The sequence below is a fragment of the Polypterus senegalus genome, chromosome 12 (assembly GCF_016835505.1).
Source record: "Polypterus senegalus isolate Bchr_013 chromosome 12, ASM1683550v1, whole genome shotgun sequence".
Lineage (NCBI taxonomy): Eukaryota > Metazoa > Chordata > Cladistia > Polypteriformes > Polypteridae > Polypterus > Polypterus senegalus.
In genome coordinates this window covers 139,797,190-139,824,914 of record NC_053165.1, presented here as the reverse complement: position 1 = coordinate 139,824,914, position 27,725 = coordinate 139,797,190, and the positions used below count along the sequence as shown (strand labels likewise).

Here is a 27,725-nt window from a genome sequence, read left to right as displayed (position 1 = left end):
TTGAAAGTGTGCAATGTGCAGTTTAATCAGGTCTGAATTGTTTGATTTGAAATTTTAAACTGTGGAGCAGAGGGGGAAATCAAGGAAAAAATGTGTCTTTGTCCCAGTTATTATGGAGGGCACTGTATTTACACACAGACACACACACACACTAGTTTTCAAAAGTTTAGAATCATCATGAAATGTCAAAGAAAAAGCCATAGATGAAACTGGCAAGTAAAAAGAAAATTGGGTGTGATGGACAGCACCTGTGGGGTGGCTTCCTTTCTGGGATGAGCACTCATCCATTACCTGGGCAGGAGGCCAGGATAAAGAGAAGACAGAACTATTCCTGCCTTTGCCAGGGAGTTTGCAGAAGATACCAATAATACAAAGAGTGTGTTGGCATTCCGACTAGGATGGAGGAAAGACCTTTACTCGGCAGTAAGGCCAATACAATGGAAGGACAAGAGGAGACAACTGGATGGCTACAGTCTTCTCCAGTACACTAGATGGCAGCATCCCTGGGCTTTGGTACCCACACAGACATCTGAAGGGCATGCTGGGATTTTAGTGCTGTGGAACAGCCCTGTTGGGTTCCGTGGGTGCCACCAGGGGGTGCTGAGGGATCTGTAATCCCTACTTTTTGGGATTTCCATCAGTCCTGGTGGTCCTTCCTATGGGCAATGCCCTGGCACCAGAAGTAGTCCTGGGTCTTTCATAAAAGGAGGTGCTCTACTTCAACCAGGTGAGTTGGAGTTGGGTGTGGAGTGGAGACAAAACCCACTGGGTGGAACGGTGGGCAAGGAAAAGAAAAAGAGTGCACTGTATTGTTCTTCTGCAGTTGTCAAACAGAAGCCTGTGTAAGGTGTTTTATTGCATTAAAGCCTGCCTTTGAACCCACAAGTTGTGTTTGTGCTGGTGTGTCTGGGTTCGGGGTGCTGCAGGTCACAGTGCAAAATAACACAAACATTGGACAGACAATGAAAAGCAGATTATGATCAGCATCCTGGAGTCTCTGTTGCAGATGACACTGGTATATGGCATGTATTTAATGAAGAAGCAAACTGAGGTTCTTGTGGGACCCTGTACAATTGACTAACTCTGCACTTTGACCCCAAGGGGTATGTGAAAAATAACAAATTCCTAATACAAGAAATTGTATAAGTAAAATACACACCCAAAAGAAACATATGCACTTTATAGTTAACATAGCTCTCAAACACATGCATCCTATGGTTTCCTTGAGCCAAACACTCCATGTTTTAATGACCTTGATAGACAGCTCTCTAGTAGTGGTCATATTTATAATGGACATGCTTGCTTAATCGTTTTGAATACTTGGTAGTGCAGCTCTTTGGGTTGGGGATTTCATTTAAATTGATCCATTGCTCCTAGATGCAATCATTTTTGGAGAACTTCCTCTCTCTAGTATCCTAGGTTCAGGTTCTACCTTCAGGTTCTCAGTTTTCTTCCCACACATCAAAGATGTGTGTTAAGTCAATTGATGAATCCAGATTGACCCTTTGTGGGCATGTGAATGAGTGAACCCTGCAGTTATTTAAGGTTCATGATCTTTGATGGACTGGCTCCCTTCCTAAATTTGACCCACTTTACACCTGATAGGCATCAGCACCCTGCAACCCAGATTAGGACAAGAGGGATTGCAAATGGATGGGGTGATTTGTTTTTTAAGTGTTTAAGAAAAATTGAGCTTTGTTCAATGAATTATTTGCCAAATATCCATCCAATAAGTAGTGTTAGAGCACATTTAGATCAAGTTTCTTTTGCTGTTTCACTGGAACAGTGTGGTCAGTAGGTGGGCAGGAAACCAGCCAGCTTTTTCTATATGTTTGTGCTGAAAGGTCTGTGTTGGAGAAATTCAAATTGCATCCTCTGTTCCTCCAGCAGTAGGTCTGTTGCTGCATTTCACACTGTGGTATGGTAAAAAACCTGAAGTGAGTGGTGGGTGCTTTCTGGGGGCTGAAACAATGATGTCACGGCATTTGAAGTTCCTTTCTGAACTGTGCACACTCTTAATGATTTCAGAGAATTGACCAGGCTTAGTAGCACAGAAACTTGGTAAGTCCACTTTATTTATCTTATTGTCTATACCTGTTTATTACCAAGATAACTTATGAAACAAATCAAAATAATTGAACGGCAGATATGATCTTGCCCACTAAATGCGGGAGGAAGACCCACAGCTTATGCTTTTGAGGTTGTCTTGTCTACTTTATCTGCCGGGTGCAGGAGTCCTTTTTATTTTATGGGTCTGTAAGAAACAAGCTGCAGAGGAAATAATGTGTGATTATACTTTATATCAGAATGTGTTTATAATGTCTTTAATTTGTGTGTGAATCGAAACAAAAGCACCAGAAAATGACCTAAACCTTTTAAAGTGCCTCACTAGGTGATTTAAATGATCCTTCAATGTTCATCTTCAGCACTGCTGTTTGCAGGAGGAAAATTGTAACAACCAGATAAGATGTTTCTTAACGTTCAAGTCCACAGACTCCAATTTTATATTAACATTCATTTTTCTTGGTTCCTTTATTATGTTTTCCCTTACCATTCCAAATGTGTGTTGCACTTTTATTTTATTTAAACCAGAGTGTCATCGTTTTTTGTTGCATTCACCATAGTGTTGAAGAGGAGGACCCCATTCAAAATAACATTTCTCTGCTCGCATTATAGTTGTGAATAATGCTGTCATATATGCAACGCTGTTGAGACCCTCTAATTTAAAGGAACTAGACTCAGGGGCTTCCAAATTTAGAATTACTAAGGTCCCTTGAAGGAACCTTTAGATTTGATTCTAAAGTACATTAGCTAATGTTCAAAAAAACACTTGTTGGTTTGTTTCACACCTAGTTTTGTAAAACTTGACTTGTTTGTATGGAATTTCATTTGATTTTAATAAAATCAAAAAGAAAAATGAAAAGCACTCGTAAAGCATTATGGATGATAAAGATGGCTTTCAAGGTGACATGGATGTCACTTAGAGCACTTAATGTTCAGAGAAAGTGTCTGCTTGCATCGTCATAAAGACGGCATGTCTTCAGTTCTTAATTATGGCTGCTGGACTTGGTTTGTTCTTTGGTGGCATGACTGTGAAGAAGGTAGCATTGCTCCATCACAGCACCTGGACCCTGCTTAGACTAACGTCTGAGGCTGAGCGGGAGGGCCTCATTCTGTATTTCTAGCACAGAATGGCTGTTCATAATAATCTATTGTCATTTTTGTTTTTAGGTAATTTATTTTTTTAACTCGAACTACAAAACTCCATTATAGCATCATAAACAGCTAGTTGTAAATTTCTAGGCCAGAGTGTAATCATAACTTTTGAGCGGTAATTGGAACCCTCTTGAAATTCTGGCAGAAGCTTAGAAAAAAGACCACATTCTGTATTTGAAGTTCAAATCAGCTTTTCATATTACTTTTCATATTATTCTACTCACATAAGGATGATTATTCCATTTTATATTGCAGTTAATTTCTTGTCATGACTGTGAAGTGCATAGTGTTGTCACCTCACAGTACTTGGATCTTGCTTAAACTGTTGACTGTGAAGGTCTTCTAACATATGAGGTTCCCCCGATTGTCACTGTAAAACTGTAAGGCAATAAGCCTGGTGAAAAGATGTGTGGAAGGCATGGATGTGCAGAATCCTGTTTTTGTTGAGGGTGTATGTTCTCCCCATGTCTGCATGGATTTTTTCTTCTTTGTACCTTGCTTAATTCACCCACATTCCAAAGATGGACATCCTTATATTATTTTGCTTGTGTCCCGCTGTGCTCGATATAAACAACTGTTGCCACAATGACTATATCCCTCCACAACACAACAACAGCGAGGAATCTGTGTTCCTGGCAGAGTTTTGGTCTTAGGCTTATCTTCAAGTCTTCAGTTCTTCAATGTGACCAATTATCGACTGTGGTATTTGACTGTTTATTTAGTGCATACTTTGTTACTGACCGAAACAGCATTATGACACTACCATTTTAGACCTCCTCTTTCCTTCACTTCAAGGTAAGCCCAGGTAAGTTACTCACCAAAAGACTCCCGTTAAATTGAAAAGGCACATACAGCCTTGCTGCGACCAACAGAAACGATCTCGCCAGCCTACATACTCACACCAACACACAGAGGCAGAAACATCTACATCACACCAGATCAACCAGCACAGGCAAGATGCATTAGAACAACAAAGACAAAGTATGACAAATCCCAGAGCGACATTATCGGAGGATCAGTGGCAGCAAGTCTTGCACCTAGACAGTGAACGAAAAACGAATTACAAACACAACCTTTCTGAAGACTAGCAGCAAACTGCCAGACAACAAGAAAAATTACGACAGAAAAACTACAGGAATTCCGTAACACTGACAACTCAAAACAAAATATTCCCTTTATATTACGACATAGGCAATTCCCTGTTTGTTTAGAATATTGTATGACTATCACCAAGTCACAACGACAAACGTTTTATAACGTCAGAGTTTATTTGCCAGGCCCCGTTTTTACCCATGGCCAGTTGTACACTACATTTTCCAAAGTTACATCCAAACCCTGGTTAAACGTACAGGTACTTGCAGGTTACACACAGGGGAATATTTTCACTGACAATAATGTTTACGCAACAAATTGCATTTTCCGACAATTATTATAGATGTCGGTATACTACATAATCTGACAGCCACACTTCAAACATACTTACTTACATGTGCCCTGCATTTCCCTTCTTAACCAATATGTTCTGTTAACCTGTTCATGTTACACTTTGCATTGTAAATATTCATGCTATTGTAAGTGACAATATAACCTCCCATGCGAATCACGTGACTATTCTAATATTGGGTCCTCTCACAAGTCACTACTAACTGTAACATGTGATGTTCTTCTCTCCCTCATCATCATTTCATTAGTGTTTGTATTCTTGCGAAATATTCGCAAGCACGATTTGGTAGTACATAATTAACACAGCAGAATGAATGAGTGTGGAGAAAATGGATCTGGTTCAGCCTTGTAGACACAGCTGCTGAGATGGGACTTTTTTCAATAGTAATGTGGGTTAAAAAAAACAATGGAAGGAAGTGTAGGTGTGTGAGTTTAAATAGGCCCAGAAACGTTTTGGCATCCAGTTTGGGGCAGCTTCTTTGATTGGGCCCATTACTTTGGAGATAGGCTGCATTTCTTCACGAGATAGGCCAGTGAAAAATGGACATTGAAAATTCTTTTGTGGATTCTCTTTTTTCTCATCTTACAGCTGCCACAGCTTGTCCATAATATAAAACAGTTTTATAACATTTATTTAAATGCCATGCCCAAATTAAAATAACTAAACGGAAATGTATACCTGTAGGTTTCTGAGTAGGGTACAAACAAAGAAAGATCAGACTTAAGCTACGCAACTCGCTCCCTTTGGAGCGGTGAATGGACAAGTGACAAGAATGATTCCAGAACAGTGGGATATAAGCTAAGGGCAAAGGCTGAGAGACAAAGTGTTTTCAGTTTAAACAAATGGAGGTCAAGAGTGGGCACGGCAGCAGTGTTTGTAATTATGAAAGGAGTTCTTTAACAGCTCATGAACAGCTCGTTCAATAGTGCACAGAGGTGCAGAGGAAAGGTTTGTCAGTGAAAATTTTGCTCAAACTTTCTAAAGGTGTTCTCCAAGAAGAACCATAGATACATGAAATATGTTAAAAGTCAGAGTAGTGGATAGTAGTACTTCATATTTCTATCTGTGGATATTGTGCAAAGTTAGGTGAACAGGATTTGGGTTATGAGCTTGTTATTTTCTAAATCCTCTTATGTTTTTGTCTTGTTCATTTTTCAGTGTACTCAGAAGGCGCAGATAAGAAAACAAATCAAGGTGGTGTGGCTCTAATTTTACCTCTAGAAAAAAATCGGAAGTGGTCTCCCCTAGACATTCTCATATACTCAGATATGGGGATAGATATTTGAGTAAACTGCAAGACAATTATTATATTTTTATATTACTGTATGTACATTAAAGAACCAACAATAACAAATCAAATCCATCCATCCATCCATTATCCAACCCGCTATATCCTAACTACAGGGTCACGGGGGTCTGCTGGAGCCAATCCCAGCCAACATAGGGTGCAAGGCAGGAAACAAATCCTGGGCAGGGTGCCAGCCCACCGCAGACAAATCAAATCAAATGAATAATATATTGAGCAATTATTATAAAAGTAAAATTGAATAAATCAGACTCTGCAGCTGCATCAATAAAAAAAAATTGAGTATGCGTTCAGGTAAAGTACCTGATGGATTTGGCCCAAAAGTTAAAACAGATCTACAATTTTGGTGTAACAGCCACATGCCAAATTTCATCCATCTATCTCATGGCGTTTTTGAGTTATCGTGTTTACACACACACACATACCGATATAATTCCAAAAAACAGTATTTTCAGACTCAGGGAGGTCTAAAACATCAAGATTCATCAAAATCTCGTTGTTGAGTTTTTTCATGATTACAATACTTTGTATACAAGAAAGTAAAAATGAAATCACAAAAACCTCTGAGACCTTATTATATAGTCTTATACTGTATGTTCTGCTGTTGCATACACTAGACAAGAAAAAGCTGACACCAACTGGAGATAACTCCACATACTGAAATATTGGAAAATGTATTGTCTCCATAAAAGAATGACAAACATTCCCAAATATGAAGTTTAATGTGTGAAAACAAGAAATGCAAAGGAGTTCAAATGCAAATAAGAGCACCAGCTTCAGACATTGTGAGCACAGAGAACCTCAAGAGGAAGTTTTTCTCTTAAATTTATACAAAACTAACATTGACACTTCGTCAAAGACAGGAATGTCTACATTGACTGTGTATGTGAATTCAAGTTCCATGTTAATGTTATACTGATATATAACGTCTCCTTGATTCATCTTGCCAAGTATTGCATGTCTTGCTTCTCTCTCACAAGATAACAATCTTTCTGTTGGCAGGTGTGGATTTTAACACAGGAAATGACAAGAGGCAAAGTACTATTGTGCTTTATCGTTCTACTTGGCGCCTCTGGTAAGCATGAATACATTGCTGTGGTACCTGCTTTCAAAGCTTGCAAGCATGCGGTAAGAGTGTTGTTTAACCAGCTGTCAGAGATGACATTTTATGGATTTATCAGAAAAAGCTGCTAAGGTCTGCTGTGGCTTCTATGAACAGAAAAACAACTATGGATCTTTAGAATTTGTGTTCCAAACTGGAGGAAAACAAAGCTTTGTACTGAGGATAACATGATTTCAGACTAACGTAAGATGGACTGGAAAATGGGTACAGTACTCGTTGCAACAGAATACGTGAGCGATGGCATCCAAATTATGACTCAAAAAGTCATAAAACTCAGTCAATTGTGAATTTAGTCATCGCACAGGGGTTACGCCATTTGTACGTGACTGCGTTACTGTGTAACTTTCAGGACTGATGTTTTTGTAATTATGTGTCTGTCAGGAATGGCTTGGTCTCTGCCTGTAGCCCCTTCTTTTGCCTGCATTTTGCCAACATTTGAAATCACTTTACACAACCTTGCATAGTGTCCGATGCCTGTCAGTGTCTGATACCATCATACTTCAGACATGCAATGGTAGTAAACGTGGAGCCTACCTCAGGTCTTTGCTCTAACATTGTGTTTGTTTGGCTTTCAGAGCACTGGTAGTTGAAAGCTCCAACTCCTTGGATTTTGTATGTTGAAGTGTTTAGGCATAACATATCCTTTCACTTGTTTGTGGACTCTGCTAATGTTTGAGCATTGGATACTCCAGCTTGATACTCTGCCTTCCTTCTCGGGTTTTGATCACTGTGTATATTATGACTTTCCTCAAAACTGCTTAATCGTTTTACTTGTTTGCCATGGCTTTTATCCTTCCTACTTGTCCATTCTGGCCCTGTTTTGTACTATTTCCAAATGTATGCTTTTGTTAACTTCTTTGTAAATTGCTCTACTCTTCATTTTCACAGTTGCCTTTGAGATATACATTCTAAATAATAATAATACCTTAAATATGGGGTTCCATCTAGAAAATGTGGAAGATGTTCAAAAGACTCGCTGGTAGAAGTCAATCAGAAGATAATAGTGTCCTTGGTAGGGAATGGCTTTTCACGCCTGTAAGTATACAGCTTCCATAACATACTGTGGGGACCGAACAGTCTATCCATTATGGAGTGCCTTCTCTATCTATTAAACTGGACAACAAAGATCTTGCTTTCTGAAAACTTTTGGATGTGACTTACTGATTTTGGTTTTCTGATCATAAAAAATACTTTAAAATTCTCCTGTCATGTACCATTTTATTACAATTGCCTATTTGTAAGGTTTTCTCTTATATGAAAAGTATTCATATATAGTTCAACAGCTAAAACTGGAACATCTGTTTTGATCTTAATCTAGTGGCAGTGCTGCTAGGATGGCAGCTCAGGCATACCAAGTGTTGTAGTTTTATTTGCAAATGAGACAGCCATGTTAAAGAGTCTTGTTAGATTAAAAAGAACTGACCGCCCCATAAACATTTGGTTCCAGGGTGGCACATTAACCATTTCGTAGCCCAACAAAGATATTTTTATTTTCTCTTCATATAAAACTTGGATGGATGAACGTTTTTTTTGAAAGCAATGAATAAGGAAGATAAAGGATATCAATATTTGAGACAGATGTTTCCATGAATAATTTGTTAAGTTTAAGGAAGACTTTTCTGTTTGTCTATAAATCAGAGACTTCATCAATGACAAGTGGCTTGAAGATCTGCTAATGAGGCCAGAGGAAATGGCATAGAAGGCATCCAAGGATGTTGTGGAGATAACTACAGAGTAAGATAATACATCCAGCTTTTTGACAACGTACTGCAAGCATACAAAACCCTACAGTGCAACATGTCACTAAAGATTCATTTTCTGCTTTCACACTTGGATTTCTTACCTGGTTACTTTAGTGCAGTAAAAGCCCAAATGATGAAAGGTATCACCAGGACATTACAACAAATCTATCAATCAAAATCAACAGTAAAACATTTTGGCTCAATTGAACTAATACAATGATCCAACAGAATTAAGTGATTAAACACACTGCTATAATAAGTAGACAGAAAAGTCGAAAAGATGTTTGTGACAGCCACCTGTATATTGTTCCTTGGCTGCAAAAGGGTATAAGTTATGCCACTGATGTGCATAGATTTGAGTTCAATACGGAACGGATTGTATGGAAGTAGGATGGCGGCTTTAAAGGCCAGAATAGGAAATGGGGTCATCTAGGGCAGAACCGGAAGGGTCCTCCTTCTTAGGCTCGGAAACAGTTGTGACGTCATCAGGGTCAGGCGGAATATCCCGTGAACGTTCTGCAGGAAAGTGAGAAAAAGAGTTAGTGCACTCTGCCACTCCCTGGTCTGGTGTGGAATAACTTTCGTTCAGGCCACTTCAGCTGTCTCCCAAGTGCAAGTGTGTGACAACACTAAATTAAAAAAAGGTGTCACAAACTCCACAAAGAGCCATAGCAAGGTTTGGGGCAGCCACCCGTATATTATTTTCCTGGCTACAAATTGCAAATAAATGACAGCACCGATGTGCACAAACTGGAGTCCAAAACAGAACTGAGGGAATAGGGAAAAGGTGGAGGCTTTTAAAGGTCAGGGTAGGAAGTGATGTCAAAGGAGCCAGGATCGGAAAGGTCTTCAGCCATAGGCTCGGCCTTCCTCTATAGGTCCAGACCCAGAAGTGACGACAACAGGGACAGGTGGAATCTCCCAAGAATGGTCTGCAGGAAAGCTAGAAAAATGAGTCAGTGGACTCTGCCCCATCCTGCTCAGATTCGGAATTGCCCTCACTCAAGCCCTTTAGCTGCCTCCCATGCGCATGTGTGTGACAAAGGTTAAATTCATGTTTCTATAAATTCCCATGTGATGCAGGCAATCTGTTATATAGTGCCTTTCTTATCTATCTACAATAACAACATTTATTTTTATAGCACATTATCATAGAACAATGTAGCTCAAAGTGATTTACAAGGTGACAAAAGAATATTATAAGAGGAGAAAATAATTAAGATTAGGCAATAGATTTTAAAGAGTAAATAAGAACAAAACAAGGTAAGGGCAGATGGCCAGGAGGACGAAAAAATAAAACTCCATTTAAGCTGGAGAAAAAAGGCAAAATCTGTAGGGGTTCCAAGGCTAAAAGTCCGGCCAGCCCTCACTGGGCATTCTACCTAACATAAACGTTCCTAAATCAAACCTCTTAGTCTTCATGCTTCACATGTTAGGATATGATGAAGCTGGTTTTGTGGACAATTGAGACAACCCGCCTTCATTCGAACATCTCAGGGGGCTGCATGGTGCCTTGACGAGGTGGTGGTGGTGAAGATCACAACCACAGAAGAACCGGAAAGAAACAACAGAAAATAGTGGGGATTAGTACAAATAGCAGATCCTTGAAGAATATTATAATTCTATGACCATTTAGTCTATTAAGAATACAACTAAAAATAATGAGTGTTTAAAATTTGTTTAAATGTTCCAAAGTATTAGCATGATGAATTTCTACAGGTAACGTATTCCAGATTTTAGGTGCATAACAGCAAAATGTCACCTCACCACTTATTTTATGCTTGGCTCTTGGAATTTTAAGCAGACCTCCATTCGATGATATTATGTTACAACTTGGAGCATAGATTTGACAGCATTCCAAAATATAGGACATTTTATTTTTATATTATATATAAAATATAATATATTATGTAGGTTTGGAAAGTTGGAACAGCTCACTGCACAAGCTGCATTGCTAGTGATAAGACTGAAAACAACTTAATCACTTATTTGTGACAAGACAAAAATTATAACTAGAATATTCTCATTGCATTCATATGTTATGCTTCTTTTTTCCAATCAGTATATGTTGTGGTGACTAGGGGGTGTCTCAAGACCCCAGCCCACCACACAACAGGATAAACATCAGTTCCAAGCTCAAATAACCTTTTATTTATAGTAACTAGACATTAAGCCCGTTACAATAACGGGCGCTAGAACAGTATTGCATAAACATTAGTAGGACCAGTCTATATTAAATGGCAAGGGACCTTGACCTCATTCTGTTTCTTGTCTTAAATTTTTTTTGTCAAAAATATTTTTGCAAGAAGCCTAAAGTAAAATAATAATAAAAATAAAATAGAAACGTATATGACAACACAGTAAGTATAATTAATATTGTCTTAGTGTAAAACTTTGTAACAATCTGTAAGACAGAATATCTGAAGAAGATATTTAGGAAAGATTTTCTATTTTTTTACCTCATGAAATGTTTCTATAAAATTTCATTACAGACAACATTTCTTGTAAATATTCTGAGTTTGGCAACAGTTTGCCTTGATCAGGACCATCTACAACCTTAACAACAACATCTGGAAAACTTCTAACTCTTGATAATGCAACATATAACTGGCCGTGGCTGAATACTGGTTCTGGCAAGTAAATGCCAACTTTTTGTAAGGTTTGTTCTTCTGAGTCTTTCTCTTTTAGCGTTTTTCTGACGCTCATTTTCTTTTTCTTCAATCAATCTATTTGCTCGTATTTTTCTTTGTCTTTCAGCCTTTCTTTTGTTGATGTTTACTTGTTGAGCTGACCGTTCTTCCAGGAGATGTTGCTTATATAGGGTTTGATTGTTTGTGTCTTTTTTTTTTTTTGGGTGGCTTGTTGTTAGTAGATATGTCCGCAATATTTTTTTGTTTTATTACTTTATTTTACTCTGTAGCACTTTGAGATCATTCATATAAAGTGCAGTATAAATAAAATTTATTATTATTAATATTTTCTATTACAGTAATACTGGCTTGTATGTGGCTGTAATATGCATCAGTGTATTGTGTACCTTTAATTTTCTCTTGCAGTAATACTGGTTTATATTTCCGTAAAATGCCTGTAATTTTCTCTGACAGTAATTCTGGCTTTGATGTCCGTAATATGACTTTAATTTTCTGTCACAACAGTGGGCAATCAGCAGAGTGTCCCAAGCAACTGATGTAATGTGTGGCGTGCAGTTGATAATTGTGACTGTGTCGTCTCCCCAGCAAGTATTTTAATCTGTGCTGGCGTATAGCTGATTATTGTATGTATGGCCTCTCCCCAGCAACGGATTTTATGTGCACGGCGGCGGCTACCTAATCAGCACTCTCCCCAGCATTGATGTCTTTTATTTGCTTATCATGCGCTGCTGCGGTTAGGCCATTCACTGTGTGCCCAGCTTCCAGTGTGTGTGTGTGTCCAAGGTGCCGTGCGCATGGGCGGGGCACAGTGCGATGTCGTGGCCCCGCGCATGCGCGCTTCACCAGAAGACACACACACACGGACACCTGGACGCACACAGGGCTTTTATTAAAGAGGATACCTGGCACTGACTAAGTGAGATGATGATGCCCTTTTAATTTCGAACCAGGGAGAATTTCCAGTGACATAACAATGCATGAAGGAAGCACTTCCAGGTCAGATTGAAGCCTCCCTATGTAGGGACCATCTTTCTCTGCAGCTTACCCTGGTGCCACTAATGGAACCCATCAGTATACTCTGAGGTTGCATGCATAGGTGTACCAGTTAAGGAACACATGTAGTCCTGGAAGGTATTTCCCCCTGCTTCATCCATTTTGTAGTCTCATCTGGGAACATTCGGGTTCCATCAGGACATCAGTCCAGGCTTTACTCTCATTTCTATGTTTAGCGTTTAAATGTTTGAATTCTGGGAATGTATTAAGGCTTGCCAGGCTGCTTTAATCAATATGCTGACTCTTTTGATATTGTAACACATAACTTAAATAGGTGTTATAGTTGTAACTCAAGAGACCCAAATTGAGTTCTCAGCTCAGGGACAGCTCATGTGAAGTGAACTTATTCTTCCTCTTTTCATGTTGTCCCATATGTTTCCCTTTGCTGAAAAGGGTAATTGACAACTCAGCATCGCAAGAGTGTAAATAAGAGAGTGCTGCAATTATTTACTGTTAAATCTCGGGTTTGGCTTCAGATTTTTTTTCACTGCTCCCTGCGTATTTGTGAAATGACCGAGTTCAAAACAGATCTGATTTGCTGCCTTAAAATAGCAGCCTTTAAATGCAAGTAGAGGAAGTGATGTCATCAGCAGCACCGGAACCAGAAGTGATGTCATTGGTTGTCCCAGAACCGGGTGGAATTTCCCAAGAATTTTCTGTAAGGAATTGAGGGAGAAAATGAGTGCACCCTGCCCCTCCCTGGTCAGGCATGGAATTACTATTATTCAGGCCCTTAAGTTATCTCCTAATTGCATGTGTGTGACTATATATATATATATATATATATATATATATATATATATATGTTGTGACAGATATGGAGCGCTGTTGTCCCCTTGAACCCTCAGACCAGATGCCAGACACCAGGTAAATGTCCAATAATTACTTTTATTACAATTAGAAAGTGCACAAAGCACCCTCCACTCCACTATACTCATAAATCAATACACAAATCAATAATCACTACAATAACCAATCCTCCTCTCCCAGACGTGTTGTCACCCTGCCACCCGACTCAGCTCAACGCTCTGGTGTTTCTCTTAGTCTTTTATAGTCCTTGACCTGGAAGTGTTTCTCTTCTCACTGTCCATGTGACTGGCAACACATCTGAGTCAGATGAAAACTCCTCTTTTCTTCAGCCCGGAAGTACGTCCTTTCTTCTGTCCATGTGACTGGGACGTACTTCCGGGCTGTATGGAAAATACTCCTTGTTTCTCCCTGCAGCGTCCTCTAGCAGCCCCTATGGTATCCAGCAGGGCTGTGGTTAAAAACTCCATTGTCCAGGATTCCCTGCTGGCCTTCGTTGCACCTCCATACTGCAGGGAGAGACCCATCTGGCGGCCTGGGGGTATTGACCGGGATGAACGACCGGCCATATGCCACAATATATATATATATACGGGGATACAGCATGAAACTGATAGAAAGCGACTCTGTCACCAAAGTGAAATCTCTGAGAAATAAAAGAACCTCACTTAGCTGCTAATACACAAGCGAAGCGAGCACATCGGCAAAACGAAGCCACGAGAAAAGTGCTTAACCGCTGAAGCACAACTGATTCAACTGATTGATTGAAGGGCTTTTTACAGCACGGGCATACTGCAATAATATATATACATAATATGTATTTTTCTTTATTTTTAATCTTGTATTTATAGTATATATACGGTGCAAATTTCATAATACTACTAAGCATCATTAATCAAATAGGCATATATAACTAGGTTATCTCATTTTAGGTTTACACAGGAAGTTCACTGCTTTTGATAGTTTGGTTCTTTATAACACTTACCAGCATCAGGGTGACTCAGGTGTGTACCCTGGAAGATTTCATGTTTTCATCGACAGGCACTCACAGTAACCAGCTAACCAGCACCCATCCCAATCCAATTTCAGCTCTCATTATTATAACCCTATCTGATGAAACTTAAATAAAAAGATTACAATAAATACAACATGAGTAGGTAGGGCACAATCAGTACAGGGGTCTAATCAAATATATATATAAGGCTGTGTTCCTGTACCAAAAAAAGAGAAAAAGACAAAATGGATAGCTATTCAAAATGAGAGCCCAGTGGTGCAGCCAAAGTAAAAAATTTAAGAGAGAGAGAAGTAAAAGATGCTGTTTTGCTGAAAGTTCTACCTGCTATTTGCTGCTTTTAAAGCAAAAAAAGAAAACAATAACAACAAAAAAGCTAAATGATCATTTGAGAAAATCATAAATACTGCAGTACAGGCTAATGAAACTTACTTACAGACAGTCAGGAAACGACTGATATCACTGCTTCCAGCGATGAACAACAATGTCGTGGACTATGAGGCTACTGCAATTATGCAAACTCAAAGTGTTCAGTTACATACGATTACCTTTGTGCCAGAAAGTGGCATAAGCATTCTAAAAAGATTTAATTGATGTTTTTTAACTGACTTCCCACAGATGTGATGTTGTGCTCAATAATTTGTATCTTAGGTTCTTTGTAACACACTAATGGACAAAGGAGGAAGGTGAAGTTGACCCGATATCAAGTTTTGGAGTTTTTTTTTTCCCAATGCCTGTACCTGATTTATTATTGTCATATGAGATGATCACAATTTATAGTTATATGAGTATGCTTGGTGGGAGGTTTTCACATCCTGGGGGTTGTGAGGGTCTTAATCCAGTCTCACTTACTAAGCTCTCTGCAGGAATACTACTCATTAATATCTACTACATTTGTGAATTAAAAAGTGCAACTCAGTTTGTAGATAGTATACTGAAAGTCCTACATTAATTTAAATTGATTACTTTCATTTATCTACCCATTTCTAAACCCGCTCAATCCAGGTCAGTGGTTTTGAGGACAGGAAGCTTTCGTGGCAGCATCAGGTGCAAGGCGTGAACACATCCTGGGCAGGATGCCAGTCCTTCACTGGGCACATGTACACTTACTGACTCACCAAATAATCTAACACACACGTCTTTGTAATGTATAAAGAAAAATGGGTAGTACCTTGAAAATGTCACAGGCAGAACATGCAAAGCTTCCGGGATTTAGGTAATAATTGAATCTTAGGAAAAGTACGGTGAGGTAGCAGAGTTGACCTCTGTGATTCTGTCACTACTGCCAATATAACAGCCAGACGAGTAGAAAGAGGGGTAAATACTAACCTACTTAAACATTCAGTGAGGGAAAAAACAAAACAATGAAAGTGCAATCACAAAAAGTATTAACATATCTGATGGTGTTTGATGTTGAATGAATTTCTATTATGAACTAGAGGTGGCTAGCATTTATTGAAGAATATGCCTTTGTATAAGCAACTGTAACAATAAAAGCATTGAGTATTAACAGTGCCCATTATAGGCTAACACAGAAAAAAGAAGTGAAACCAACAAAAAATAAAATCAGTTTTGTCTTTCATAGCAACGGGTCACCCTCTGCTGGTAATTTGAGTAATCGGCATGTTAAGTTACAGCTACACTTTTTACTATTTGTATTAAAAAAAATGTTTGCGTTGTAAATCTGTCTTTCCGATCAGAAAGCTCTGAGTAATTGTTAAAAGTGTAAAAAAAAGTTTTTAGGTCTTACAAATTGGTAACATTACAGCTGGAAAGTATGTTAATGAATAAATAACTTTTTTTTCCTTGACCAAAGAACAAATTGCACAATAAATAGGAAGTAGATGGTACTTATTTTATCAATATCTCTGTTATTTATTTTAACACACTATTGGTCTTCTGGCAGTAGAACAAATTCACATTATGTATGAATAGCAAAAAGCTGCCAAAGCAGGTGGCCTCTTTGTGTTAAACACGTGACATCTAAGAAATGGCATGTATGCAATTAAAAGGGACACTGTAAGGAATGTGTATATACTGGAGGATTAGTAAAAAATACAAAAAAAAGACTATAAAAATATATTATACTAGCCAACCCGCGGCATAGCATACGCCGCATAATTATCAATGTGAACAGTCAACATGGCTCACAGCTGCACAGACCAACGCGAGTGAGGATGTATTTGGTGACGTGTTGGGGGCGGGCACATGAGCAAGCAGTGCACATGCCTCGAGAGCGAGGGTGGACGTGGGAGGAGGGTGAGAGTTGGTGGGCGGGGCTCTGTCGTGCGTACCCCATGGTTAGGTGACTTGGTAGATTATATATACAGTGGAACCTGTAGAAGAACCGAAGTAGTTTCCCCCATAGGACTGTATGTAAATATAATTAATCTGTTCAGACCGTATGAACTGTATGTAAATATATATTTTTTTAAGTTTTTAAGCACAAATATAGTTAATTATACCATAGAATGCACAGCATAATAGTAAAGTAAATATAAAAACATTGAATAACACTGAGAAAACCTTGAACAACAGAGAAAACTAACACTGCAAGAGTTCGCACTATAGCGCTACGAACCGCTCGCTAAAAACTTTTTTTTAATGAGTTTTAAGCACAGGGAAAAAAATGAACATTTGAAAAATCCGTAATTTAATAAACAACCAAGAAAAGTAACATTGCAACAATGCACACGCGCCTGTGTGTATGTGTCTCTCTCTCACAGGCCTGTGTGTGTGTGTCTCTCTTGCGTGACTGTGTGTGTCTCTCTCTTGCACGCCTGTGTGTGTGTCTCTCTCGTGCACCTGTATGTGTGTGTGTGTGTCTCTCCTGTGTTTGTGTGTATGTCTCTCTCTCGCGCACCTGTGTGTGTGTCTTTCTCGCACCTGTGTGTATGTGTGTTTCTCTCGTGTGTGTGTGTATCTCTCTCACGCGTCTGTGTGTGTGTCTCTCTCTCGCGCGCGCCTGTGTGTGCGTGTCTCTATCTCTCTCACGCGCCTGTGTGTGTGTGTCTCTCTCATGTGGACTGTAGCACAGACGAAAGCAACTGAGGCTGTGTTTGGTGAGTTGTTGCGTGCAGGTGAATTGGCGGGTTTGGCTCTCTATCTTGCGTGCTCTTAGTGAATTATATATATAGATATCAGTAATAGAAAAAATAACTATTATAGTACTCTTTCTCCACTGTTTGGATAGATAGATAGATAGATAGATAGATAGTAGATAGATAGATAGATAGATAGATAGATAGATAGATAGATAGATAGATAGATAGATAGATAGATAGATAGAGTGCATCAGGAAAGTATTCACAGCACATCACTTTTTCCACATTTTGTTATGTTACAGCCTTATTCCAAAATGGATAAAATTCATTTTTTTCCTCAGAATTCTACACACAACACCCCATAATGACAATGTGAAAAAAGTTTACTTGAGGATTTTGCAAATTTATTAAAAATAAAAAAACTGAGAAAGCACATGTACATAAGTATCCACAACCTTTGCCATGAAGCTCAAAATTGAGCTCAGGTGCATCCTGTTTCCCCTGATCATCCTTGAGATGTTTCTGCAGCTTAATTGGAGTCCACCTGTGGTAAATTCAGTTGATTGGACATGATTTGGAAAGGCACACACCTGTCTATTAAGGTCCCACAGTTGACAGTTCATGTCAGAGCACAACCCAAACATGAAGTCAAAGGAATTGTCTGTAGACCTCTGAGACAGGATTGTCTCGAGGCACAAATCTGGGGAAGGTTACAGAAAAATTTCTGCTGCTTTGAAGGTCCCAATGAGCACAGTGACCTCCATCATCCGTAAGTGAAAGAAGTTCGAAACCACCAGGACTCTTCCTAGTGCTGGCCGGCCATCTAAACTGAATGACTGGGGGAGAAGGGCCTTAGTCAGGGAGGTGACCCAGAACCCGATAGTCACTCTGTCAGAGCTCCAGAGGCCCTCTGTGGAGAGAGGAGAACCTTCCAGAAGGACAACCATCTCTGCAGCAATCCACCAATCAGGCCTGTATGGTAGAGTGGCTAGACGGAAGCCACTCCTTAGTAAAAGGCACATGGCAACCCGCCTGGAGTTTGCCAAAAGGCACCTGAAGGACTCTCGGACCATGAGAAAAAAAATTCTCTGGTCTGATGAGACAAAGATTGAACTCTTTGGTGTGAATGCCAGACGTCATGTTTGGAGGAAACCAGGCACTGCTCATCACCAGGCCAATACCATCCCTACAGTGAAGGATGGTGGTGGCAGCATCATGCTGTGGGGATGTTTTTCAGCGGCAGGAACTGGGAGACTAGCCAGGATAAAGGGAAAGATGACTGCAGCAATGTACAGAGACACCGTGGATGAAAACCTGCTCCGGAGCGCTCTTGACCTCAGACTGGGGCGATGGTTCATCTTTCAGCAGGACAACGACCCTAAGCACACAGCCAAGATATCAAAGGAGTGGTTTCAGGACAACTCTGTGAATGTCCTTGAGTGGCCCAGCCAGAGCCCAGACTTGAATCCAATTGAACATCTCTGGAGAGATCTTAAAATGGCTGTGCACCGACACTTCCCATCCAACCGGATGAAGCTTGAGAGGTGCTGCAAAGAGGAATGGGTGAAACTGGCCAAGGATAGGTGTGCCAAGCTTGTGGCTTCATATTCAAAAAGACTTGAGGCTGTAATTGCTGCCAAAGGTGCATCGACAAAGTATTGAGCAAAGGCTGTGAATACTTATGTACATGTGGTTTCTCAGTTTTTTTATTTTTAATAAATTTGCAAAAATCTCAAGTAAACTTTTTTCATGTTGTCATTATGGGTTGTTGTGTGTAGAATTCTGAGGAAAAAATGAATTTAATCCATTTTGGAATAATGCTGTAACATAACAAAATGTGGAAAAAGTGATGCGCTGTGAATACTTTCCATATGCACTGTAGATAGATAGATAGATAGAGGAGCACCATATGGTGAATACAGTAGACAGATAGGTCTGTAGGGCTGTTACTGTCATGTGTACAGAGTACAATGAAATTCTGAATTGCATCAACATGCAACATGTCACCATTCTTCAGCACCCTAATTCGTGATTAGAATGGCATTTACTTCAAAACTTATATCTTTCTTATCTGAAAACCCAGATAGAACAGAAATTAAGTTTCCTTCAGTATCTACAACTAGTAATAATATACAATATAAACCCTTCAGGCACACTTGTGTACTTATGTTTAACACAAGTGATGATCAGCTTTTTTCTACCTGTAACATTATGTAAAGTTACCAATATATAATATAAATAGCTAATATTTTGCTTTGTTTTACATAAAATGTATTTAAGTGTTGTATACTAATAAACTCCCTTCATTTAAAATGCGTCTTACCTTTAATGTCAGTTGGATTTCAGGAGATACAAGTAATCAAAGAGCTTCTGCTTGCAACACAGTCAGGAAAAGTGAGTAAAAGCAAGAACTGTAACATTATTAAGAAATGTATTTAGCAAACACGCTCCTTATTTATTTATTTTTTATAGCCTATTGCCTACCCAAAAATGTACACTACCATAAAACAAGCATCTAAGGACACATTTCTTAAACATTACAGGAAAAATTTCACTTAGTTTGATTTTTAATGCTGGTTTAAATTTGTGAAACACACCAATGTTAAGGCAAAGGAAATCATAAAAAACAAGAGTCTCTTATATAAGAAGTTCATGGGTGGGTTTCTCGGCAATGGATGGAGTCTTGGCTTTTCAGCATTGTGCAGATAGGTTGGTTCCAAGAAGAGTGGGTGTCTCACTGAAATCCAAAAACTCAGATGTTAAACCATTTTGATGGACAGTCAGATAGCGAGAAGTAGCTGCACTTGTTATTATCTTATTACAGTGTACATAACAGTAATGACATTAATAATTCTATAAAATATTGTCTGTAAGAATTAACCTAATACAGTTATCCTATTCTGCTGTCTCCTGTACCCCGAATGCTCTGTCAAGTTCTTGGTGATATAAAAGTCCATATGGCAGACCTTTGGCTCTGTCCTGTTGGATTGTCAGTCTCTATTTAGTTTACCTTTATTGTACTGTTGGAGTTTGAATTCTGTTTTGTTAAGTTCGACTTCATTTTATGGAATGTTTTTTATTTGTTACATAAGTTTGACTTGATTGAATGGAGTGTTCCTCCAATAAAATTAAAAAAAAAAGTGTTTACAAGAGCAAATTACTACATACAAGGCATGAAGTTAAAATACAAATTAATATCACGTTTACATTTTAAAGGCACAACATCATATAGCTCACATGGTGGCTAATATTCCTAGACTAGGCCTGAACATTCTATATGTGTGCACAATTCTAAGATATCTCTATGTGAAAATATATAAATAGACCAAAATAGTAGTTCAAAGCATAAATCATATTGACATACAAATTAATATGTTTGCTGCACATTACATTTCGTCAGATCATTTTTTCTGTGATCAGCATAACAAAACAGGACACCAATAGAATGGTGACTCTTTATTTTTCTTCTTCTTCTGCATTCTGTTACATTGGTAGGCACTGCTGACTCACAGCTTCAGAGTTTTGGATTTGTATCTGGGATTTGCATACACCACATGTCTTTGTGAATTTATTTTGAGGTTATTTCTGTTTTCCTTTCATATCCTAAAGCTGCTAAAGGTATTTTAATTGAGTGTTCCTTTATCAGTCAGTGTAGATTTGGGTTAGGGTTAGGGTTTGTTGTAGGTTTGGGATGGCGTTAGGGTGCATTGATGTGCTTTGGGACAGACTGGCATTCTGGCCAGGGTTGGTTCCTGCCTTCAGGTTGACAATGCCAAAAACAACCCTGAACTGGATTGGGTGGTCATGAGAATTAATGAATGGATAATAATAATAATAATAATAATAATAATAATAATAATAATAATACAGACTCTGACTACACATCCCTTTAATGGAAAAAGTGCGTTCAGAAATAATGAAGGCATAAATAAATGTATAATAGGAATACAGAGGAGGCTTCAGCTCCCATCAGTCTTAAAACATAGGATCAAGATAAACAGTAATATATTAATTTTTTAAAATAAATTAGAAGAACTCCCTCAACAACAATTGGTGCTGCTGACTTTCACCTACTGGGGGCGGGGCTCCTTTTCTGCCTTAGGCACTGTGTCCCTGTCTCTAAGCTACAGCACCATCTTACATCCCAAGGAAGTGGCAGTTAATCAACTGGTATCCGAACACTGGGCTGATGTGGGTGAATGTGCACACGAGTGTGCCCTACAATAGCCTGGCAGTAACTCAGAAATTGAAATGGTGGGACTGGACAATTCTTCAAAAAAGTATCTTTGATCTCTCAAAGATTTTGTTCATTCAGTTCATTGGTAGTCAAGCTGAGGCCAATAGGATGCAACCACAGGGAGATTTCTGAAGATCTTTTTTTACTTTCAGTTTAACCAAATAATCTTTTGTCCAAAACTGAAAATGGACTGAAAAAGCACAGTAACAATAAAACAAAGAAACTATCAATTGCTTTAAAAATGATGAATAAAAGCTCTTCTCAGAACACAGAAACAGGTAAAATTCAAATATTATTTGTAATGGGAGTTTCTGAAAATGTACAGATAAATACTCATGATTATAAATGTAACTGTGGTGTGTAAACCTTTGAACAGATTAAAGAAGACAGTGGCACAATATATGTTTTGTCTTTATATACCATCCTCACAGATTTATTCCTTCACACCTTAAACTGAAACATTGCTGGCTCATTCTTCAGCTCTGAGAGGACATTACTTTTGTAAGCCTGACAAATTTACTGTTAAAGTGGGTGACAATATGGAGATGTGAGTCTTTATAAACATGACCATCAAAAACAGCATTACCAATATAAGCAGTGGTGGTCCAGCTGTCTCTAAAGGTCAGTGCAGTCACCACACTATAATATAACATGAGATTATCAAGGCCACTTCCAATTTAGGGGCTTAGGGGTCCACCGCCTATTGCAGCAGCACCAGACACAAGGAAGGAAACTGCCCTGGGCAAGTCGTAATCACATGCACATCTACAAGAGGCCATATTGGAATCTCCAATTGCTATATACTGTACATCTTTAGGATGAAAATGAAAATACTGTATATGGAGAAAAAGCTCTCAAAGACACAAGGAGAAATCCGAAAAGACCTGGCATGGCATGGATACATGCAGTAGTAGAGCCAACCACTGTGTCACTTTCATTGTCCTCTGCAATATATATAAATTAAAGACACTAGGAGAAATACTGCATCTTCTTAAGTGCACTGTTATTTTTATCACCTATAAAAGATATCAAATGCGGTAAGGTAGATAGTAAATACTTAAAATTATAGATTACTTACAGGATGATGAATATTTGAAGTAACCTTCATTTGTATATTTTCACAGGTGCAGACACAGGCCCCAGTCAAGCAGGTAGGTGACAGTGTCCAGTTCTTAAGTTTATAGCTTCATCAAATGGCAGATGCCAGTGGCATGTGGAAGTCAGTAAAAGGTTTTTGTGAAGAAAGATTTATAAAACATGTGACAGACATTGCATAGTTGTGTGATTGGAAATTTGTTTTAATATAGAGAGAAACTAAAAAACTTGCCAGATATAGGCCTGAATCCTGCTTCTCACATTTTAGTCTTAATAAAGATACATAGTACTACAGTTTTAGTATCTCCTAACACATCTTATTAGTTTGTCTTGTATTCTTGATTGCTTTGTAAAGCTATAAATTGGATCGTTCTTGTGATGAATTGATTGATATTTTCAAGATAACCCCAAGGGCCTAAATTCTATTGAAAGCCTTGGTTAAAAATAAATAAAAATACTTATAAGGATTTTCTGTCAGGTTCTTTAGTTTCCAACCCAAAATCAGACCTGTGTGTGTAACCAGACACTGTAGTTGACTTACTGTATGTACAACCAGGGGGCAAATGCTGTCTATGATAAAGCCTGATCCCCACCATTAACAAGATTAAGTAAAGAAGGTTTTAATGTGTTGAATGTATGGTATACTTCATTTCTATATTATATGGTAGCATTTGAAACAGAAAACACTTTGTAGTAATGTCTCTTAACCCTTGTATACATTTTCACAAAGAGCCTCACTGATGTTCGACTTGAAACTAACCGACTTAATGTATCCTTTGTGTTTTTGCAGAATGTGGCCATTGTTACAAGATTGATCCTGGGACAATGGCAGGCATTATTATTGGAGACATTTTCATCACAATCCTCATTGTCATCTCTGTGTATTATTGTGCTAGTCAACGGAAGGCCAGAATGTTACGAGGTACATTCATTTGATTTTTCAAGTGCCAAACAGACAGAAGTTGTCACATAAATATGACTCAAAGATTTTTGACCTTACAAGTTTGGTAACTAAATAAATACAAATTATGAGCTTTTTAGTTTTGATGAGGTTTTTCATGAGAAAATATGTCAGAATAGTTGAAAACTAAACCATTCTCTTTTGTATTTCTTGGGTTTAGCTTTAGATAGATAGATAGATAGATAGATAGATAGATAGATAGATAGATAGATAGATAGATAGATAGATAGATAGATAGATAGATACTTTATTAATCCCAAGGGGAAATTCACATAATCCAGCAGCAGTATACTGATACAAAGAAACAATATTAAATTAAATAGTAATAAAAATGAAAAGAATTAAAATAAAATTAATGTTCGCATTTACTCCCCCGGGTGGAATTGAAGAGTCGCATAGTGTGGGGGAGGAACGATCTCCTCAGTCTGTCAGTGGAGCAGGACAGTGACAAAAGTCTGTCACTGAAGCTACTCCTCTGTCTGGAGATGACACTGTTAAGTGGATGCAGTGGATTCTTCATGATTGACAGGAGTTTGCTTAGTGTCCGTCGCTCTGCCACAGATGTTAAACTGTTCAACTTTAATCCTACAATGGAGCCTTTCTTAACAAGTTTGTCCAGGCGTGAGGCGTCTTTCATCTTTATGCTGCCACCCCAGCACACCACCGCGTAGAAGAGGGCACTCGTTTACTGTATTTGTAGAAGAATTAGACATCTATTACAAATGTTAACCACCAAAAAACAAAAAAGTCAATGAAGGATGAGAGAGCTAACACTGCATATGATTACAATTCACATTTCCATTGTTTCTGGGGTAGCACTGTGGCCCAGTAGTACTAATGGATCTCAGCTCCAACAAGCTGGTCTTGAATTCCAGGTCTGGGCACTGTACGTCTGCTCATTTCCCCCTTGCTATATGCTACATAATGTCATTTTCAATTCATTATATGAAAATTAAATTGAAATACATTGTTAGATTCTAACCAGACACTGTTGGCTTACAGTCGACAACTCCAAGGGTTTTAGATTACATGACTGTACCAATTGTGAGTGTAGAAAACTCCACCTTCAAGCCAGCAATGTTTTATAACCAAAAAAAACTCTTTCTAGTAGAATGTAATGGAAATGTCTAAAACATCAAGTGAGGAGTAAAACAGACCATTAAAATCCCAAGCAATGATCATCACTAAATATGGTGGTTATGGGATGAGGTTGGGTGAAGAAATGATAGGCTTCCAGAAGAAAATATGGTGTGCCAACCAGGTTATTGTTAATAAACAACAAAATCAGACAAAACAAAACACTAGATGATATTGCACTGGTCACTAGGCTTCAAAGTATGAGCGTAAAGCTCAGCAGTTAGGCATGTATTGGGGTCAATTTGATTGTCAGCTCTGTCCGACGGGTCACTCTTGCCAAAAATGACATCTCCTTCCAGGAAGCTGAGGTTCTTATGGACACAGTACCGAAAGGGGCAGAGTCAGGTGCCCTCACTGGGCAGTTTCTCAGTGCTGCAGGGAGAGAAGGAGAAGACAGTGGTAGTGATCACATCCCCTCTCATCCCGATGGGTTATTACATACCTTGACAGAGCCCGTAAGGAGATCCTCCGATGTGCATGCATGACGGGTGCTATTAAAAAACAGGGGATGGGCAAACTGTATTCCTTTAATGAAATTGGCCCCGGAGATGATTATCTTATCTCTGTATACTTAAAGTGGTTTATGAAGTGGAATTGCACTAACGACTCCTCTTCTGACTTCCTTGCAGATGAAAAGGTGTACATGAACATGCCAAACAGGGATAAGTGGCCCAATATGAAAGCATGAAGTTATTCATCATTTGACACACCTTAGCAGATTAAAACAAAGAAGAAAGGGTGAAAAAAGACAGAACTAAGCATTTGTTTTTTTATGTTATTGTCATCCTGTTATAAAATTCATGTGAGTCACACTTGCATGATTTGTTTTTTCCTTTTAAACAGTGGTTAAATTGGAAAGCTCAGAACTTTATCATGGCACATACACTTCCCAACATGTGAAGCTGAAGGGCAGCACATGTTCACCTAAAGAAGCCCCTAACCTCCCCATGGACAAATCATTTCAACCGATTCAGCTTTCAAAATGTCACTCTGTAGGCACCTTGGGGTCCCATCTGCGGATAGTTCTGATGCTTCCAGTCACCCTGGACATATAAATAAATTCAGACACGGATGGATACGGTTATTTTCTAAGAGTAATATTTTTTTTAATGTTTGTCTTGTTGTATGTGTATTTTTTAGAAATGTTTTATCTTGTTAACCTTCTGTGCATTTTTAAAAATAAACTTACCAAAGTATCTCTTCAGAGCAATGTCATAGGGAAGCAATTTTCATTTCTCAAAAGAACCATCAATAAGAAGTTCCAGAAAAGAACACTTATTTATTTAGATTCATCACAAATTCCATAAATAACCATGAACAGATGGCAAGATATTTGTGAAATACCAACTGTTTTGTGTTTTTATTAAGGCTCTCTCTGCAAATGATCACACAGGCTAAGTAAGTTCAGGTCCTCTTGATCTGTTGTATCCTGCAAGATAGCCTACTGTACATTAGACGTTCCTCTTTCGTCTTCAGATTAGGAACCTTTTCAAGAAAAGAACCAAATTCACATGCAGAGAACACTTGCCAAAATAAAATGTATTCTTTGTCAAGCAATGGTGCTACAAGGAACCATATAAACCCAGGATAGTGCCGTTAGAGAACCATTATTTTTAAGAGTGCATAGAAAACAATTTAATAGTGGATAAATGGATGAGGGTTTGCTTTTACTTTACAAAAAAAAATCAAGTGTAAATTGAGATGAACTGTGCGTTATATTCTTCATGAAATTGTCATTATTTATGATTAATAAATAAACTGTCTGACCCACTTGTAAGGATAGCCATCCATCCATTATCCTAACCACAGGATCACGGGGGTCTGCTGGAGCCAATCCCAGCCAACATAGGGATCAAGGCAGGGAACAAATCCCAAGCAGGGTGCCAGCCCACTGCAGGTCACACACACACTAGGGACAATTTAGTATTGCCAAAGCACCTAACCTGCATGTCTTTGGACTGTGGGAGGAAACCACAGCACCAGGAGGAAACCCACGGAGACACGGGGAGAGCATGCAAACTCCACGCAGGGAGGACCTGGGAAGCAAACCCGGGCCTCCTAACTGCGAGGCAGCAGCACTACCCACTGCACCACCATGCCGCCCTGTAAGGATATTTAATGCATAATTTGTTTTGTAATGTTGTCTGTGGATTGCCTTATAACATGCTTATCTGTGGATGTATAAAGCAAGTGTAATAAGTTACCTTATTAAATTCAAAGTGTAAAAGAATGCCTTATAATGGAAATAAATGGATACATATGCCAAATGTCATCAGGGTAATATTGAGTTTATTAAGTGTAAATGAAATAAAAATGAATGCTGCATGGATTAAGTGGGGAGAGGAATTTCTTACTATATTCTGTTATGAATAAACTGTACATATAATGAACTGACAAATGTATATGGAAATGGCTTGGAAATAATAATAAATAATTGTGAAAGCATATCTAAAACTGTCATTGGTCCAATTAAAAACAGCTTTAGGGATTCATGGTGACACTAGTATAAAGATACAGTACATGCTTTTACTGTCATCATACAAACTTCAATTCTGAACTCCTTACCTTTAAGCTGAATTACAAATTTGAATATTAAGCTTTAAGACATTTGTCTTTCAAAAACTAAGTGCTGACCTATACAGTATAACTACTGTAAAATGAATAAACCTTGACACCAAAAAGAGGTTTGTGGCAGCCACCTTTATACTTGAATAAGGCTGCAGTAATGGAGCTTTGGCAACACAGTTGCGAGTTCCAAACGGAAAACTGTGTAACAATGGAAGATGACCGGATTTTAAAACAGGTGAAGTGACATCATCTCGAGCCGGAACCAGAAGTTCTCCTCTTGGGCCCGGAAGTGATGTCATCAGCCTGGGTACTAGGAGTGACATCATCGG

At 38.6% G+C, this 27,725-nt stretch overlaps 1 protein-coding gene across 1 annotated transcript; it reads left to right on the top strand.

The window, feature by feature from the left end:
• Window positions 1-1,930: 1,930 nt before the first annotated feature.
• hcst (hematopoietic cell signal transducer) lies at window positions 1,931-26,684 on the top strand. The gene is made up of 5 exons (XM_039773601.1): window positions 1,931-2,061; window positions 6,969-7,041; window positions 22,760-22,786; window positions 23,521-23,652; window positions 25,458-26,684. Exons 2-5 carry the CDS (start codon window positions 6,990-6,992, stop codon window positions 25,514-25,516), a joined length of 270 nt encoding a protein of 89 aa, XP_039629535.1. The 5' UTR covers window positions 1,931-2,061; window positions 6,969-6,989; the 3' UTR covers window positions 25,517-26,684.
• Window positions 26,685-27,725: the final 1,041 nt, after the last annotated feature.

Bases quoted from the DNA above. Each gene is read 5' to 3' on its own strand.
- hcst (XM_039773601.1), top strand. From the start codon at position 6,990: ATGACAAGAGGCAAAGTACTATTGTGCTTTATCGTTCTACTTGGCGCC. The intron at 22,787-23,520 runs GTAGGTGACAGT...GTGTTTTTGCAG, and splicing joins CACAGGCCCCAGTCAAGCAG to AATGTGGCCATTGTTACAAG. The intron at 23,653-25,457 runs GTACATTCATTT...ACTTCCTTGCAG, and splicing joins GAAGGCCAGAATGTTACGAG to ATGAAAAGGTGTACATGAAC.